General features: G+C 38.4%; 1 protein-coding gene across 14 annotated transcripts in view; it reads right to left on the minus strand.

Moving 5' to 3' along the window:
- Positions 1-17855, minus strand: part of MIA2 (MIA SH3 domain ER export factor 2) — a 91682-nt gene that overhangs the window by 57569 nt on the left and 16258 nt on the right. For 5 of the 14 annotated variants that reach the window (XM_027570035.1, XM_027570034.1, XM_027570041.2 and 2 more), the window contains exons 5-7: positions 15368-15571; positions 15164-15264; positions 2696-2824 (exon numbers count right to left, since the gene is read on the minus strand). In XM_027570035.1, the coding sequence (XP_027425836.1) occupies positions 2696-2824; positions 15164-15264; positions 15368-15571 (434 nt within the window). Of the gene's footprint in view, positions 1-2695; positions 2825-8403; positions 8700-9049; positions 9373-11152; positions 11292-15163; positions 15265-15367; positions 15572-17855 lie in introns of those variants that run through there. The other 9 variants (XM_027570044.1, XM_027570038.1, XM_035727947.1 and 6 more) reach the window with 7 other exon arrangements.

Here is a 17855-nt window from a genome sequence, read left to right on the forward strand (position 1 = left end):
GAAAAGGAGAAAGGGGAGCCTGGGTGGCTCAGTTGATTAAACATCCGACTCTTGATTTTAACCCAGGTCATGATCTCAGGGTCATGGGATGGAGCCCCACGGTCAGGCTCCTTGCTCAGTGTGAAGTCTGCTTCTCCCTCTCCCTCTGCCCTTCCCCCTGCTCATGCATGCTCTCTCTCTCTAATAAATAAATATCATCTTTTTTTTAAAGATTTTATTAATTTATCTGAGAGAGCAGAAGCAGAGGGAATGCAGGCAGAAGGAGAAGAAGAAGCAGGCTCCCCACTTAGCAGAGAGCCCGCTGTGGGGGTCAACTCCAGGACCCTGGGATCATGACCTGAGCCAAAGGCAGACACTTAACCAACTGAGCCACCAGGTGCCCCAATAAATAAAATCTTAAAAAAATAAAAAAAGAAGAAATATGTCTGGGTTGGAAAGTGAAAGAAATCAAGGGATGTGAGAGTATGCTAAGGTTCTTGTCTTCATTGCAGGAAGATTTACTTACCAATGCAAAAAGAATTTAAAAGAAACATAAAGTGGAATAAATAAACTAAGCGAAAGAAACTGGTCCAAATACATCAATAAACATAATATATATAGATAGACTAAACTCAATAGGGAAAAAAAACAGAGATTTTCAGATTAGATATAAAAGAAATTTACATAGGATGCACATTAAATAGAAGACCATAGAAAGGCTGAAAAGCAGAAGATGGAAAAAGGCCCATCAAACATCACCCAAAAGAAAGTTGATATGGCTATAACAAGAGATAAAAGAAACCATAAGATAGAAGTATCACAAACGTTAAAGAGGATCACCAGATATTGATAAAAAGTTCAATCCACCAAGAAGAGATATAGCAATTCTAAACATATATACACCTAATAAAATATGCTCAAAATATGTAAAGCAAGAATTGATGGAACTACAAAAAGAAACTGATAAATCTATCATGAGAGTGAAATTCAGGCAAATTCTCTTCCTTTTTGATAGAGGAGAGAAATAAACAAAAAAGAGCAAGAACATAACACATGAACACCAATTAGATCAGCAAGCTTGATCTAGTTGATGGATACAGAATGATATACATACATCTGCTTTCAACAATAAACAATGGAATAGAATAAAGAAAAGATCTACATGCATGTATAACTCTAATATGTGGCATGGCAGATGGGTAGGAAAATGATTATATTCAAGATGGATCAAGAACTGAAGTGTTGAAAACAGTATTTTGAAATAATTTCTGTTCATCAGAAAACATCTTAAAGAACATGAAAAGATGTTTCATACTGGTACATTGATTTGGGACATTTGGGTTATTTCCAGGTTTTTTTTCTATTACAAATAGTGCTGCTGTGTATAATCTTATCTATCCTGAATACAACTTTTTTGCCTGGCATGAGGTAGGGATTCAGTGTATTTTTAACCCCAAGGTATAAACTGTAGTATATTCTTACAATGTAATATTCTAAAGCAATCAAAATGGAAAAAAAACATACCCTCATCTAAAAACATGGATGAGGGCGCCTGGGTGGCTCAGTTGGTTAAGCGACTGCCTTCGGCCCAGGTCATGATCCCGGAGTCCCGGGATCGAGTCCCACATCGGGCTCCCTGCTCAGTAAGGGAGCCTGCTTCTCCCTCTGACCCTCCCCCCTCTCATGTACTCTCTCTCTCTCATTCTCTCTCTCTCAAATAAACTTTAAAAAAATAAATAAATAAATAAATAAAATAAAAAAATAAAAACATGGATGAATCTTAGTAATAGAGGATAAACTAAAAAAATTCAAAAATATGACTTATGGCATGATACCAAACAAAATTAAATACTATACTTCTGAGGAATATATGTAGATATGACAAAAAAAATTTTTCAAGGCATATGAATAATCAACACAGAATCCAGAACAGGGTTACCTCTAGTACAAGGAAGAAAGGGGAAAAGGGGATGCAGTTAGGGAATATCACCTAAATATAAGTGACAGTCAATGGTTTGGCTTGCAGAGTGAGTAGTACATTCAGAGATGTTTAGTATACCGTTTACACAGATCACGGGGCACCTGGGTGGCTTAGTCGGTTAAGCGGCTGCCTTCAGCACAGGTCATGATACCAGAGTCCTAGGATCCAGCCCTGCATCAGGCCCCCTCTCCTTCTGCCCCTCCCCCCTCATAATCTCTCTCTCTCTCTCTCTCTCTCTCTCTTGCTCTCGATCTCAAATAGATAAATAAAATCTTTTTAAAAATAAACAGATCAAAATAAATAAGATATAAATGTAGGGTTTTAATATTAGTGTAGAATACTTCTACAAAGAAAGTCTTTAAAATTTTTCCACTTAAAAAAATTCCTCTGAATCCATAGTCAGCTTCTAGTAGCCACATATTAACGTGAGAAACGCACTTAACAATAAGCTAACTTGGGGTGCCTGGGTGGCTCAGTCGTTAAGCGTCTGCCTTCAGCTCAGGTCACGATCTCATGGGATCGAGCCCCACATCGGGCTCCCAGCCTGCTTCTCCCTCTCCCGCTCCCCCTGCTTGTGTTCCCCCTCACTGTGTCTCTCTCTGTCAAATAAATAAAATCTTAAAACAAACAAACAAACAATAAGCTAAGTTGTTTCCTTAAAATAAAAGATCTGGTTCTCATATTAGCTGTTCAACCTTAAGACACATGAATATTCTCTTAGTATTGGTTACTTACCGATTGAAAACTTCTCCACAAAAACAAGAGAACAACAAAAAATCCAATAACACCTGCACATATCACCAATTCCCATGGGAAACCATAGGGATTAGGACCTCTCATATCTTCAGGCAAGGCTGCCACAACCTTCAAGACAAAGAAAATTAACTTTTCAAAAATGCACGTTTGATAAAAAGTGATTACAAACTGATATACATGGAATGTTTGTGTCCCCCCCAAAATTCATATGTAGCAACCTAATCACCAGAGTGATGGTATCTGGAAGTAGGGCTTTGGGGAGGTGATCATGAACTCAGAGCCTTTGTGCATGGAATCAGTGCCCTCAGAAGAGGCCACAGAGACTTCCCTGGACCTTTCCACCATGTGAGGTAATAAGGCGAAGAATGAACCAGTGTGCCTTCACAGACACAGGATCTGCAGCCCCTTGATCTTGGCCTTCTCAGCCTCCAGAACTGAGAACAATGTTACCTGTTTAATCCACCCAGTCTGTGGTGTTTTTATTATAGCAGCCCTCAGAAACTAAGACACAAACATAAGTACAAGTTTATGTGTAAACACTATTAACACCCTTTCCATGAAATGGGCTACCAGACTACCAAACAGAAGGTATCACAGTATATTTTTCTGGCAAGTGATGAAAAATAACATTATGGTATAATGCAGTGACTTGCAAACTGGAGACCTACAGAGACACCTCAGAGCTTCTGAGAGTAAGCAGAGAGAAGGCCAAAGAAAGAATCTGAGCTCAGGTCCTCTAACACTGAGATCAACCAGTTTAGGTTTTATGTGTAGAGTATACTGGATTCCATTTATGATTTCCCCACAGTGGGGGAAAAAATAGATCTGCAGCTTAAAAAAAAAAAAAAAGTTTGAAAACCACCGATGAAGCTTTGGATTTGGACTCTGAATGCCTCTACCCTACTTCTGTGGCTCCGTTCTCTTATCTGTCTTGGGAATAATGCTGTTTCAACATGCAGGGCAGGTACTTGGTAAAGGTAACTATTTCTATTAATCCTTCGAAGACCATGATCCTGTAACCATGGCCTTTCCACACTACTCCTCTCCCTAACAGGTCTTTGGCACAAAACAGCTTAAGGCTTTTACAGTCCCCCCTGTATTTCATCTTTCCCTGGGTCAGTTCATTATTCATCCTCACCCAATGGGGTTATTCTTTTGTTACCAGGCCCCAGATACTACTCAATCACAGAAAGAAGAATGGTAGGGGAAAAAAGAAAAATGCCCTTTTAAGAAAAACCTTAAGTCTAATCAGGTTTGATTCTTTCCAGGGTTCAACCCAAAACCTGTATGACCAATCTTCCCTTTTTAGGCCCTTTCTATCTAGAAAAACACCCTTTAATGTCTATTCTCCTCTCCAAAGTCTGTTTCATTACTCTGATCCATATAAGTACTCCTTCCAAATTGCTTTCTATACTTCATTAACCTGTATTAAATAAATCTGATTATACCTATTCTAAAAAAAAAAAAAAAAATACCCCTTTACTCTGATCTCTGCCTCTCCCTACATTACCCCAGTTACCAATTCACAAGAAATGTGTATTTAAAAAAAAAAAACTTCCAACCCAGAAGTTTACAGAAGAATTAATGCCAATCATTCTCAAACTCTGCCAAAAAAAAAAGGAGGGAACTCTTCCTAATTCATTCTATGAGGCCAGTATTACCTTGATATGACAGCCAAACAAATATATCACACAAGAAAAGAAAACATGTCAATATATGATATAAATGCAAAAGTCCTCAACCAAATACTGGCAAACCAAATATAGCAGCATATAAAAAGAATTATATACCATGACCAAGTGGAATTTATCCCAGGAATACAAGGTTGGTTCAACATACAAAAATAAATCAATGTTATATACCATATTAGTAGGAAAAGAAACATCACATGATCATCTCAATAAACACAGAAAAGACATTTAACAAGATCAAAACCCTTTATGATCAAAACATTCAATAAACTAGGACTGAAGGGAACTTTCTCAACCTGTTAAGGGGCACCTACGAAAAACCAACAGCTAACATCACACTTAGTGGTGAAAGATTGAAAGCTTTCACCTTAAAATCAGGAACAAGATAAGGATATCCACTCTCTCCATATTCATTCAACATTGTACTGGAGGTTCTGGCCAGGGCAGTTAGACAAGAAAAAATAAAAGGCACCTATACTGGAAAGGAAAAAATAAAACTATCTCCATTTGAAGATGACATAATTTTACATACAGAAAAGCCTAAATAGGCCTAAAATTCTAAAATAAGAATTCTAAATAAGAAATTATTAGCGCTAATAAACAAGCTCAGCAAAGCTGCAGAATACAAAATCAATACAGAAAAAATCAGTTCTATTTCTATACAATAACAATGAGCAATGTGAAAATGAAATTAAGAAAACATTTCCATCGGGGTGCCTGGGTGGCTCAGTCAGTTAAGCATCCAACTCTTGATTTTGGCTCGGATCATGATCTCATCAGGGCCCTGAGATCAAGCCCCACATGGGGCTTTCCACACCGGGTGTGGGGCGCCTGCTTAAGATTCTCTCTCTCCTTCTCCCTCTGCCACCCCTCCTCCCTCTCTCTCTGAAAAAAGAAAGAAAGAAGAAAGAAAGAAGAAAGAAAGAAAGAAAGAAAGAAAGAAAGAAAGAAAGAAAGAAAGAAAGAAAGAAAGAAAGAAAGAAAGAAAGAAAGAAAGAAAGAAAAAGAAAGAAAGAAAACATTTCCATTTACAAGGCATCAAAAAGAATAAAAGACTTAGGAATAAGTTTAACAAAATAAGTGCAAACCTTACACTCGGAAAACTACAAAACATTGTTGAAATAAATTTAAGTTCTAAACAAATGGAAAGATGTCCCATGTTTATAGATTGGAAGACTTAATATTGTCAAGATGGCAATACTCCCCCAAAGTGATCTACAGAATCAATGCACTCCCTATCAATATTCCAACTGCCTCTTTTGCAAAAATGAACAGGCTGATCCCAAAATTCATGGAAAAATGCAAGGTATAGCATTTCCTTCTCTATAGCTATATAGCCATAGAGAGACAGACAGACAGACAAGGAAGGAAGCAAGCAAGCAAGCAAGCTTGGACTACTCATACTTTCCTATCTCAAAGCTTACAGCAAAGCTATCATAATCAATACAGTTTAGTAATGGCCTAAGGATAGGCAAATGAACAACGGAATAGAAATGAGTATCCAGAAAGGAACTTAAATTTATAGTAAATTGATTTTGAACAGCAGTACCAAAACAAATCAATGGAGAAAGAATAATCTTTTCAACAAATGTTACTGGGACAAGTGGATCCCCACATGAAAAGGAATGAATCTGAACTCATACCATACTCATACCATATATAAAAATTAATTAAAAAATGGATTACAGACCCTAAGGTAAGAGCTAAAACTCTTAAAAGAAATCATAGTTGTAAAACTTTGTGACCTTATTTTTAGCAATGGTTTCTTAGATATGACACCAAAAGCACAAACGACCAAAGAAAAAAATAGTTTTCATCAAAACTGAAAATCTTCATACTTCAAAGGTCACCATCAAGACAGTGAAAAGACAACCCACAGAATGAGAGAAAATATTTGCAAACCATATATCTGGTAAGGGTCTAATATCCTGAATATATAAAAGAACTCTTATGACTTCAACAATAAAAAGACAAATAATCCAATTTTTTAAATGAGCAAAACAAATGAATAGATATTTCTCCAAGGAAGATACACAAATGGTGAATAAGCAAGCATATTGTACAGATGCTCAACATCATTAAAATTACAGGAATGGAAATCAAAACCACAATGGGATACCACTTTGCATTCACTAAGGTGGCTAATAAAAAAAAAAAAAGTGTTGGAGAGGATATGGAAAATTTAACCCTCTTGAATTGCCGGTGGGGATGTAAAATGCTGCAACCTCTGTGGAAAACAATTTGGCAACTCCTCAAAAAGTTAAACATATGGTAAATATGACCCAGTAATTCCACTCCTAGGAATATATCCAAGAGAACTGAAAACATTCACAAAAAACTTACACACGAATGTCCATAGCAGTATTACTCATAACAGCCAAAAGAGTGAAAACAATGCAAATGTCCATTAACTATGAATGGATATTCAAAATGTGGTATATCCATACAACGGAATATTTTTCAGACATAAAAAGGAATGAAGTACTATTACTTGGGGTGAATCATGAAAGCATACTAAGTAAAAGAAGCCTTAGACAAACAGCCACATATCACATGATTCCATTTACATGAAATATCTGGAATTGAAAAATTCATAGAGACAGAAAGTAGACTACTAGTTGTCAAGGGATGGAGAGACGGGAAAATTGGGAATAACTGCTAATAAGTACAGAGTTTCTTTTTGGGGTGACGGAAATGTTCTGGACTTGCAATGGCTGCACAACATAGTGAATATCCAAAGAAAAATAACTGAATTGGAGACTAAAAAGGGATGAATCTTATGTGAATTATGGTTTAATAAAAAATAAATTAATCTTTCAAACTAAAAAAAAAAATTTAAAGCAGAACAGTCTTGTGCCATCCTAGCCCCCAGACCCATTTGGTGAGCACTGTGGTTTTTAGCAAAGAAATCATCCAGGTAAAGATACATTTATAGGACTAGAAACAGTTCTGCAAAATCTGGCTACCCCTCTCCATGTGTCTCTTCATTCACAGTCCTATAAAAACTAAGTTTTGATTATTGCAGTTTTTAGCGAAGGAAAGTAAATATGTACAATCTAAAATCCTCTCTTGTTCCACAATATGCTTCTCTTCCTATAAACCCTATCTCTGTGAATGAATAGGTTGCCATAGCCAGAAACCTGGCAGTCATTCTGGATTCCTTCACATCCAATCAGTGAAATCCTACCCATTTTAGCTCTTAGCTACTAAATATCTTCCCCATCCAGCACCCTCTTCTTTACCCCTAACTTGACTACTCTGTCATCCCTCCCCTACACCATTTCTAGTTTTGTTTTCCTTACATCTAACCTACATGCTACCATCAGGAAGCTATTTAAACCAAAAGTCTAACTACTGAAATTCTTCAAATGCTCTCCAGCACCTACATCGACTGGAATCTACTTATGTCTCCAACAAGTATCATTGTGCACGTCATTCCTCCAACAAGTATCATTGTGCACGTCATTCCCCGAGCCTACTTTGTATTCTAGTAAAACAGTTCCGAGTTCCCTTCACACACAGTGCTGTTTCATGTCCCCTCTGCTTAAACTATTCCATTAGCTTGAAAAGGCTTTCCTAAACACTCAAGAAAATATAATCTCTCCCACCCTTCAATTTCCCTAGCACTTTTTGTGTATGCTTTGGTAAGCAGTTCATCAGTTTCTACTTTGTACTATTTTTTTGTCTTCTCTCCCTTAACAGACAGCATGATACCAGTGGCCCAAACTCAGTCCATTTAAATTCTCACAGAATTGTCATACACACACACACAATCACTAGATGCACTTGGTTGAATGATTGAATACCATGACAACAGTACTTTTTAATTTAGGTAACAAGAAAACAATCCTCATAACTGACCCAATATTTTAAAAGACTTTTTGATTTTTAATGCACACATTTTAAAGCACGGGGATATAAATACCCCTAAACGTGTCAACAAAGACACATAAATACTTAAGAGAAAAAAATCTATGCAACCTGTTATAAACTGACCTTAAAAAAAAACTAGACATCTTGAGCGCTGGGAGTTCAGTATCTCCAGATTTTACACCAGCACGATCTTTTTACATTAACACACAGAAAGAAGAGAAGAAAAATCTCACTTATGATAAAGTATCTCCAAAGAGCATTCTTTATTACAAGAAAATGCAGAATTACAATCCCAACTCCCCGTCCAGGCTTAGGTGTCCTTTCAAGACAACGAGAAGTTTCATCACTAAAAAGAATTCATTTCCGAGGATCAGTCCTCAAGTTTCTCAACAGTCGGGAGAACCACGTGTCATTGACCCCTGTTCAAAACGAATAACATGACGGAAAAGCTAATTCGTTTCAGGAATCCGAAACATTTAACACACCTTTGCAAAATCCCGCTAGGCAAACGCTCTCTTCACCTTCCGGATCTCTAGGTCCCCTTCCACCACACACAAACACACACACACACACACACACAAACCACCCAAGCAGCCTACGAACGTGGCTACTGCCTCGGACAGAGGCCGGAGCCCGACAGCAGATGAGGACTGGCTTCAGGACCTCTAACCACGGCCGCTCAGACCGCAAAGCCAAAGTCTGCTGCTTCCTTCCCCAGGAGGCTCCTGCGACCCCTGGGCCAACTAACCCTGATCGCGCCTGAACTCACCCTGCGTAGCTTTTCCAGAACCAGCCCCAAGTACGACTGAGGGGCCGTCCTGGGCCCCTCCATGGCGCCAAGGCTGCCTCAACTGAAGTGGCCGAAGCCAGGGCCTGGCGGAGCCACAACAATCAGTAGAGAACACACCGCGTTCGGTCCGGAACCCAAACCTGCACCCGGCAACCGGAGCAGACCACTGCGGAGCCGGCTGCGGGGGGTTGCTGGAGGGAACGGCACCGACAGGCCTCACCGACAGGCCTCAAGGGTCCAATGATGCCCACCCGGAGAGCCTCGCCCCTAGTTATGCTCTACGTCCTGAAGATCCGAAGGTCCAAGCCCGTCCCGCACGAACCTGCGACCTGCCCTCTCCTCACCGCCCACCCCCCGATTTGGTTTCGGCCAGGCCTCGGCTGGGAGGCGGGGACGCGGGGACGCGGTAACTTTCCCCTCCTTCTTCGCGCGACGTGTCCTTGCCTCGCGTTCTTAAAGGGGCCGGCGCTCTACTTGGGGAAGCCAACCACCCTTGGAAGTCGACGGGCTCGAGGCAGAGACAGTGGAATTGGGCCTCAGGCTCTGCGCTGTGGTGTGGGCCGCACAGCCCAGAAGACTAGGGCAGTGGCTCAGGGCCCCCTCACTTCGGGTGGCCGCGGTAGCGGCGAGGCTCGTCTTGGAGGCCCCCTGGGCGTGGAGCCCCGCGGGGTGAGTGCGGCACGGCCCCTCGACCCACGGGTGGACACCAGCTCACGCACCGGCCCCCAGCGCTTTTCTCTCGCAGTCAAGAGTTTATCTGCACCCCACTGAAGCCCAGCGTACCCCGGGGGACGCTGCCAGCTCAAGGAAACCGGCCGCCGCCTTCATTCCAGTCAGAAAATGGCCTGCAGGGCCTGTGCGTCCTGCCAACCGCGTCCGGACTTTGGACTCTGGACAGGAAGGGGTCGCGGGTCAGCCGTGGTTTGGGCAAAGCTTAACCTCTCCCAAGCAAGAGAACATCGATCGGGTCTCCTCCGCCCAGAGGAGGCTTGCAGGGATTTACTCGCTTCTACCTGTTACCTGGACACTTGCTAGGCAGAGCTGCCTTAAATTCCACGAGTTCCTAGTTAGCCAAACGCTAAAGCAAACCCCGGTGGACCTTGGCTTGAGCGACTGGTGTTCTCCCCTGAGAAGGGGAGCTAAAACTAGCACCTTGCTGTCTAAATTTAGGACCCTATTTTTAGGTCTGCTGAATAAAGTATGGAGTGCTGGATTTGTTCCTGGGAGACTTTTAGCTGACATAGGTGTAAAGGATAACCCGGAAGGCTTCCTTGCCAGTAGTAATAATCCGCAACAAACTCGGCCTGCTACAAGTCCTCAGTGAAGCAACACAAAAAGGAGCAAATACTTCTTCCTAAACAAATCACCCAAGAGAACTCAATAGTTGAACAAAATCTTAAATCCTTAGGAAATTTCCCTAATGTAAGCTGGCAGCAACAGAACAACTGTGCCAAAAAGAATCAAAAAATGGCCCAAGTTCACAACAGTTGATTTTTAGGACCAAAATGGGGCCTAGTTGTTTAAAACTCTAAAGTGCTCTCTTTTGCCACATCAGCCTGCAGTTTCCAGGACCTATCAGTATCAAAACGTAGCAGAAATTGCTTAATATTTCTTCAATTTTAAGGTATTACACAACATTCCTATATGTTGGACAGTGTGTATTGAAATTATATTATGTGAATACCTTATTAAAGTCAAAACAGAAGCATAACCAAAATTTTATATTTAAAATTTCAGAGAATCATAGAACAGTATATATCAATTAGAGGATTGTATTGGTAAAAAATTCTTCAATGTCTGAACATTTTCAGAAAACGCTAGAATCATTTTCAGCTTTCAGGACTTATTTATAACCTAAAACATTTTTTTTAATCCTTTTGCCTAAGGCAGTCTGTGCCCTTTTCCAATTTTTCAATAATTACCATTCCAAATATTAAAAACATAGATTAAATACAAAATAATAAATGAAAATTTTTAAAAATCTAAAAGATTCCCCCATAAAAACACAGTAAAACTTCAACTCAGTGCCAAATTCAAACCTAATTTCTCTTCTGTACACTTACTAGTCATATAGAAACTTACCTCTTCCTCTAGATCGTTCAGTTCCATTTTTTTAAAAAGTTCATGTTAAAATATCTTAACATGTAAATAAAGTTCTACTAAGCACCTCATATCCTTGAGAAAGATTTCAGATTCTCATACATCTGATACACTCCTGTTTCCACACAGATTGTGATCCTGTTTTGACACTTGTGCAGTAAAGGGGTGCTGTAGGTGGAGTTGTGACTACCAACACAGAATCCAATTTCATGGCCGTCACTCCTGATTAAATATGTTTTTTTTCTAAAATATCATATATATTACTACCCTCATAAAAATCTACAATTGAAAAGAGACATCCTGAATTTGATAACTGATAAAAATTGAATGTTATATTCTATAGTCAATTCATATATCTTTTACCATGTAAAAGATATTCAAAGATTGTTCTCAAGTAGATATGGGATTTTGCTGTCTTATATAGACCTGCTTTAAGGGAAATGGAGAACAAATGCTCTTAGTGACAGCTACTAGGAGGCATCAAAGAACACTGGAAACATGCTAACCAGTAAACCTTGTCCACAACCTAGAAACTGATTTCCCTTATGAAGGGCCCTGTTGCAAAGCTGTAGGTACTAGTTACGCCCATTTAATTAAACAATGTCATGGGCTATAGGATCTAGTCCTTTGGAAGAAAACCAAACATGCTGAGCCACACTTTCATTCTCTGTACTAGTGATGTAAGAGTTGTTCTCAGAACATATTGAATCAGGAGTTACCTGTTGAACAAGAGCTGGTAATTTCCTTTGTTAATTCCATATATAAATGAAGCATTCTAATTAAGAATAGATAAATGTTAGAACTCAAAGAGCTTCTTCAATTATAAAGTAGATAAAAAGTAGTATTAATTCCTATTTCTTAAACAATTCAAAGAAAGTATGTTGTATAAAAATCTAACTGAAATTACTAGCAAATAGAAAAAATTACCTGAAACATTTAGGCAGAAGAAAAGGAAACCTTTTCACCTAAATTTAACTGGAAAATTGCTCAGATTTTCCATTTACTGCAGCTATTCAAAGCTATATTATGGGAGCTTAGTAGATGCACTAAGATTTTAAAATTCTAGGTCTGACAGGAATTCTTCAGAACATTTAGTCCAAACATTATGAACTTAAAGCCCTATAGAGGCCATACAGATGAACTAAATGCAGGGAGATGAAGAATTCATGTCTATTCAATACAAGTACTATTCCTTGAGCTTCTTGGTTGCCATATGAAAATGGGAGACTATATATTACAGTCTTCTACTTTTTCGAGAGAACCCAGAAATTCAGATCTTTGTTATGAACTCACCTTTTAAATGTTGGTAACCGGTTCTTAATTTTTTAAACAATGCACAAGTCAATTTTGACCAGCAGCCTGTCATCTAGTCTCAGCTTTTGATATTAGAGTTTTAAACCTGAAACTGCCCTCCAGAATAAGTAACTTTCCAAGGTCACAAGATAATTACCATAAATTTAAATTCAATATTCCCATGTCTAAAAAATTTCAACCAAAATGGTTAAAGTAAAATGTGTTTGACCGTATTTACTGAGTCCACAAAAATAAACATACTTCATAGCCTTTATTAAATAAGCACTTTATATGAGAGGTGAATGTGGCATACTGATTAATAAATTATTATTTTTTTTAAATTTAGTAACTTCACTAGTATAATTTGTGGGGGAAGGGTTGACAGGGGAGGGATGTGTCAGTAGGACATACCAGTATACAACTAATTCCATGGGGAGTTGAAAGTTTTATTATGACTTTATAATCATCATTCTTACTGGTTTTTATTTTCTCCTATGATGGAGCAGATTTCTAAGTAAAGTTTTTTTGGGTTTTTTTTTTGTCTTAAGGCTTTTATTTTTTTTTAATTTTTATTGTTATGTTAATCACCATACATTACATCATTAGTTTTTGATATAGTGTTTTAATCAGTGTCTTTAAGAACAAATCATACAGGGTAAGTTAATCACTTCTCTGGGCTTATTTGCCAGGTAATATCAACTCTCTAGAACCTTAGCAAAGAAATAAAGTGAAGAGGAAGTCTCTGAAAGCAAAATGATATATATTATGAAGCCCAGTTTTCACAGACTCTTATCACAGTCACCACCATCTACCTGGTCACCCAAGCTAGAAACCTGGTAAGTTATCCACACTCTTCTATCTTCCTCTCTATGCTACATTCAATCAATCATTAAATCCAATGAATTCTATCTGCAAAAGATCTGTCTAGTTTGTCCTTCCAATCATTTTAACAACCACCATCAGCTATTAGACCAAAGGTTAAAAAAGGTGGCTAGGGGGCCAAACTTGATCCACAGAACATTTTGTCTGACCTGTATGGTATTTCTTTTTAATCTGAATATTTGCCGGCATTCAAAATCAAGAGATTTCACACAAAATATCCAGATTTCCAACTTTTCTTGAAATATCAAAAGATCTGGCAAAACCAGGCTAAAGGTAAATAGTAGCTACATCCTTTGGAGAAAGCATACACACTCTGTTGGTTACAATTCTCATCTTTACCTATGCTTCATTCATTTCATTTGAGTTTATATACCCTGATTTAGACCTTCACCATTTATTTCCTAAACTAATGCAATAACTTCTTGACCAGACCTGCCTTTGGTCTTTACCTGTTAAATCCTTATTTGATAATATTGACAGACAGACTTTATAAATGAAACTTTTTCATTTTACTCCCTGCTTAAAATTCTTCACTAGCACCCCATTATCTACAAGATAGAGTTCAACTTCCTATTATAACATTCGAAGCTATTCTTGATTCAATCCCTGTATAATCTTCATTATCATCCTATATTCAGTCAAACTGAATTGGTTATAGTTCACCAAAAATGCCTTGATCTCTCCCACTTCTTTACTTTTAAAAATGGTCTCTCCTCCACCTAGAATTCCGATCCTTTCTTTGTCTGGCCAACTCCTCCTCTTCCTTCAAGGTAAGTATGATCTCCTCTGAGACACTTTCCCAGGCCCCTCTTCCCCACCATCTCTACCTACCACTTCCAGTCAGTCTTCTAGGGCATCAGTAAGCTGATCAGTCTATTAGTAGCATCCTATGGCTATTACAGCACTGTATTATAACTACTGCTTTTTTTTTACCTGTGTCCTCCAACTAGAGTAAGCTCCTTAAAGCAGCCACTGGTAAATTTCATCTTAAAATGTAAGAAGATAAAAGTGCTTCTTCAATTATTTATATGTTAGCAGTAGATGAGAAAAGGAAATAACATTTGTAAAAGGCCTTCTATGTAAAGCACTATAGCTAAGTCCTTGGCAATATCTCATTTACAATAAATGAGATAGGATTTAATAGGATTTACAATAAAAAGTGGACAGATTTTGGAATTTTAGCTATGACTTGGTTAAATTTTGAGATATTAGTTGCTTTTGTAGGATTCTCACAATACACCATTTTGAGATCACAGCTGTCATTCAGATACTAATAAGATGTGCTTAAGATTCATTTTGGCTCATATCATTTCAAAGTTAACTCATTTAGCCTACTTTTCCCTGATATGAAAAAAAGGGAAGAAAACAGGAAAAAAAAAATGCTGAAGATCAACAAAACTTAAGGAAAGGTTAAAAAAAAAAAATCCTTCAGCGGCACCTGGATGGCTCAGATGGTTAAGTGTCTGCCTTCAGTTCAGGTCACGATCCCAGGATCCTGGGATCAAGCCCCACATCAGGCTCCTGACTCAGCAGGGAGTCTGCTTCTCCCCCTCCCTCTGCCTCTCCCCCTGCTCATGCTCTTGCTCTCTCTAAAGCTGTGTCTCGAATGAATAAATAAAATCTTTTTAAAAAAATCCTTAACAATATCCATGCAACAAAATGTTCATGTAAGAGAAATCGTACAGGCAAGATTTTATGGAAAGAGAAACATTATGTAACATTTGCATAGGGAGGATTCACTCAAACATCATTTTCAACTATTCCTATATTTAGAAAAGTAGGTAAAATTATTGCAAAAGATTTAAAAGGTCAACTTACCCTTTCTGTAAGAACTATAATTGATGAACATGCAGAATTCAAGAAATCACAAATGTCAATTTGAAATAAATATTTCAGAATCTGATACTCAGAAGCATCTTCTGTCAATGTATAAATAAAAATAAGTTAACAGTGTGATGTAACTTTTGAATCTAATTTCTTCCTTAATTGCTGCATTAGAAAACAAATAACTTTTTTTTTTACCTTCTTGAGAAGACAAAAAGTAATCAGTTGAAACTGTTTGACTATTTGGCAGGGTATTTTCCACAGATCTGTCTATTTCCGCCTGAGTAGATCCTTCAGTACCTAGTGATGTTTTTGATTTTTCATCATTATTTTTAGAAGATGGAGTTTTGAAATGTACTTCTTTATGAATTCTCCTGGGTGACTCTATTTTAGAAGCCATATCTGCAAATAAAATTAGAAATGTTCGGGTTTTTTTTTAAAGATTTATTTATTTATTTTAAAGAGAGAGAGAAAGAGCACATGTGTGCACTGGGGGAAAGGCAGAGGGAGGGAATCTTCAAGCAGACTCCCTCCTGAGCGGGGAGCCCCACACAGGGCTCCACATGGGGCACCATGTAGGGCTCAATCCCACAATCCATGAGATCATGACCTGAGCAGAAACCAAGAGTTGGACACAACCAAATGAACCACCCAGGCACCCCTGGAGTTCATTTAATACTTGCTTTGTTGTGGGCTTCCCTTTTGTTTTCTAGGCAGGCCATTCTTTGAATTTTTGTGGTTATTGTGATACTTTTTTATGGAAAGAATCCACTAAAAAATAAATTGCAGCCTGCATTAGTTCCTACTGCTAATGTAATAAATTACCACACATTTAGTGACTTAAACAATACAGATATATTCTCTTAGAGTTCTGGAGATCAAAAGTCCCAAAACCAAGGTGTTGGCAAGGCTGTGTTCCTTCTGTAGACTCTAGAGGAGAATCTATTTCCTTGCCTTTTCTGCCTTCTGGAGGCCACCTACATCCCTTAGCTCATGGCCCCTTCTTTCATTTTCAAAGATAACACTGCAGCATCTTTTAACCTCTCCCTTACTCTGACCCTCCTTCCTTCCACCTTTAACAAAATGGGCCCACAAGGATACTCTCTCCATCTCAGGATGTTTAATTTAATCATATCTGCAGGTCCTTTTTGCCATGTCAAGTAACATAGTCACAGGGTCTGGGAATTAAGACATGAACATCTTTGAATGGCCATTATTCAGTCTACACAATGCCTTTTCTTTATTCTTTTACCAAGGAAGAATTTTTAAAACTGTATACAATTCTATTCTCTACATTGCCTTTTTGTCCTAAAAACTATTTTAAAAAAACTAACATAGGGCGCCTGGGTGGCTCAGTCGGTTAAGCGACTGCCTTTGGCTCAGGTCATGATCCTGGAGTCCCAGGATGGAGTCCCACATTGGGCTCCCTGCTCAGCGGGGAGTCTGCTTCTCCCTCTGACCTTCTTCCCTCTCATGCTCTCTCTCTACCATTCTCTCTCTCTCTCTTTCTCTCTCAATAAATAAAAATCTTTGTAAAAAAAACTAACATAGGGGCGCCTGGGTGGCTCAGTTGGTTAAGCGACTGCCTTCGGCTCAGGTCATGATCCTGGAGTCCCGGGATCGAGTCCCGCATCAGGCTCCCTGCTCAGTGGGGAGTCTGCTTCTCCCTCTGACCCTCTCCCCTCTCGTGCTCTCTCTCTCAAATAAATAAATAAATTAAATTAAAAAAAAAAACTAACATAACTGTCAACAACTCTGTTGTGCTATATAAGCCTATGACTAAGAGCAAGACATTAAATAGCTCTCTACAGGATTTCATTCCTCTTAGAAACATTTATTACCCAAGAAAGTGTAATATTTAAATGCCATTGCAAAAATATATATCCCTGCCATTCAAGAAAATTGGTAAGACAGATTATTCCTACTTTATCTGTTAGAGAACCAGAAAGAGTCAAATGACCAATATTATTTACAGTATCTACAGCCTACCCTTTTTTTATACAAAAGGATTTATTAAAAAACCAGTAAGACACTACAACATCATGACACTATAACACAGGGCTTTTAACACAAGACTTGCTTTACAATACTGAAGGGACAAAAAACACAAATCGATTCAGAGGCATAGCAATTAAGAAATAAAACAATGAAAGCAAATCTCTTTTGAGAACTCAGAATCAAACTTTAGAGGGACTCAACATGATACTTCCATTCGGGGACTTGATACAAAAAATTATTTGAACTACTATGAGCAGGTGGCAAAAGCCACCTTCAAATGAATCTTCAGATTGGAAAATACTGTTTCACCACCTGTTGGGGATAAGTTGCAAATGGAAAAATTTAGGATGATCAGTAGCTATTTCAATGATCACCTCGCCTGGATACTTTCCCATAACAACTCTGCTGGTTGCTGTAATCACCAATATCCACAGTAGTTGTTGTAAGCGATGTAATCATATCCTACATAACCACCTATTCTATTTAATAGGTAGAACAAACTGAGCCAGTTACACAAAGAAAGGCAATATTAAAACTTACAGCAATCAATTTCCAAGTTCTGCAATCTAGTCCACTGGATCGTGCATATCTACAACACATATTTGCCAGTATGTACTATTAAATAGAAAAGCCATTATGACTCAAACTTTTTTTTTTTAATTTTATCTATTTATTTTAAGAGAGAGAG

This window comes from Zalophus californianus, chromosome 6, assembly GCF_009762305.2.
Source record: "Zalophus californianus isolate mZalCal1 chromosome 6, mZalCal1.pri.v2, whole genome shotgun sequence".
NCBI classification, from domain to species: domain Eukaryota; kingdom Metazoa; phylum Chordata; class Mammalia; order Carnivora; family Otariidae; genus Zalophus; species Zalophus californianus.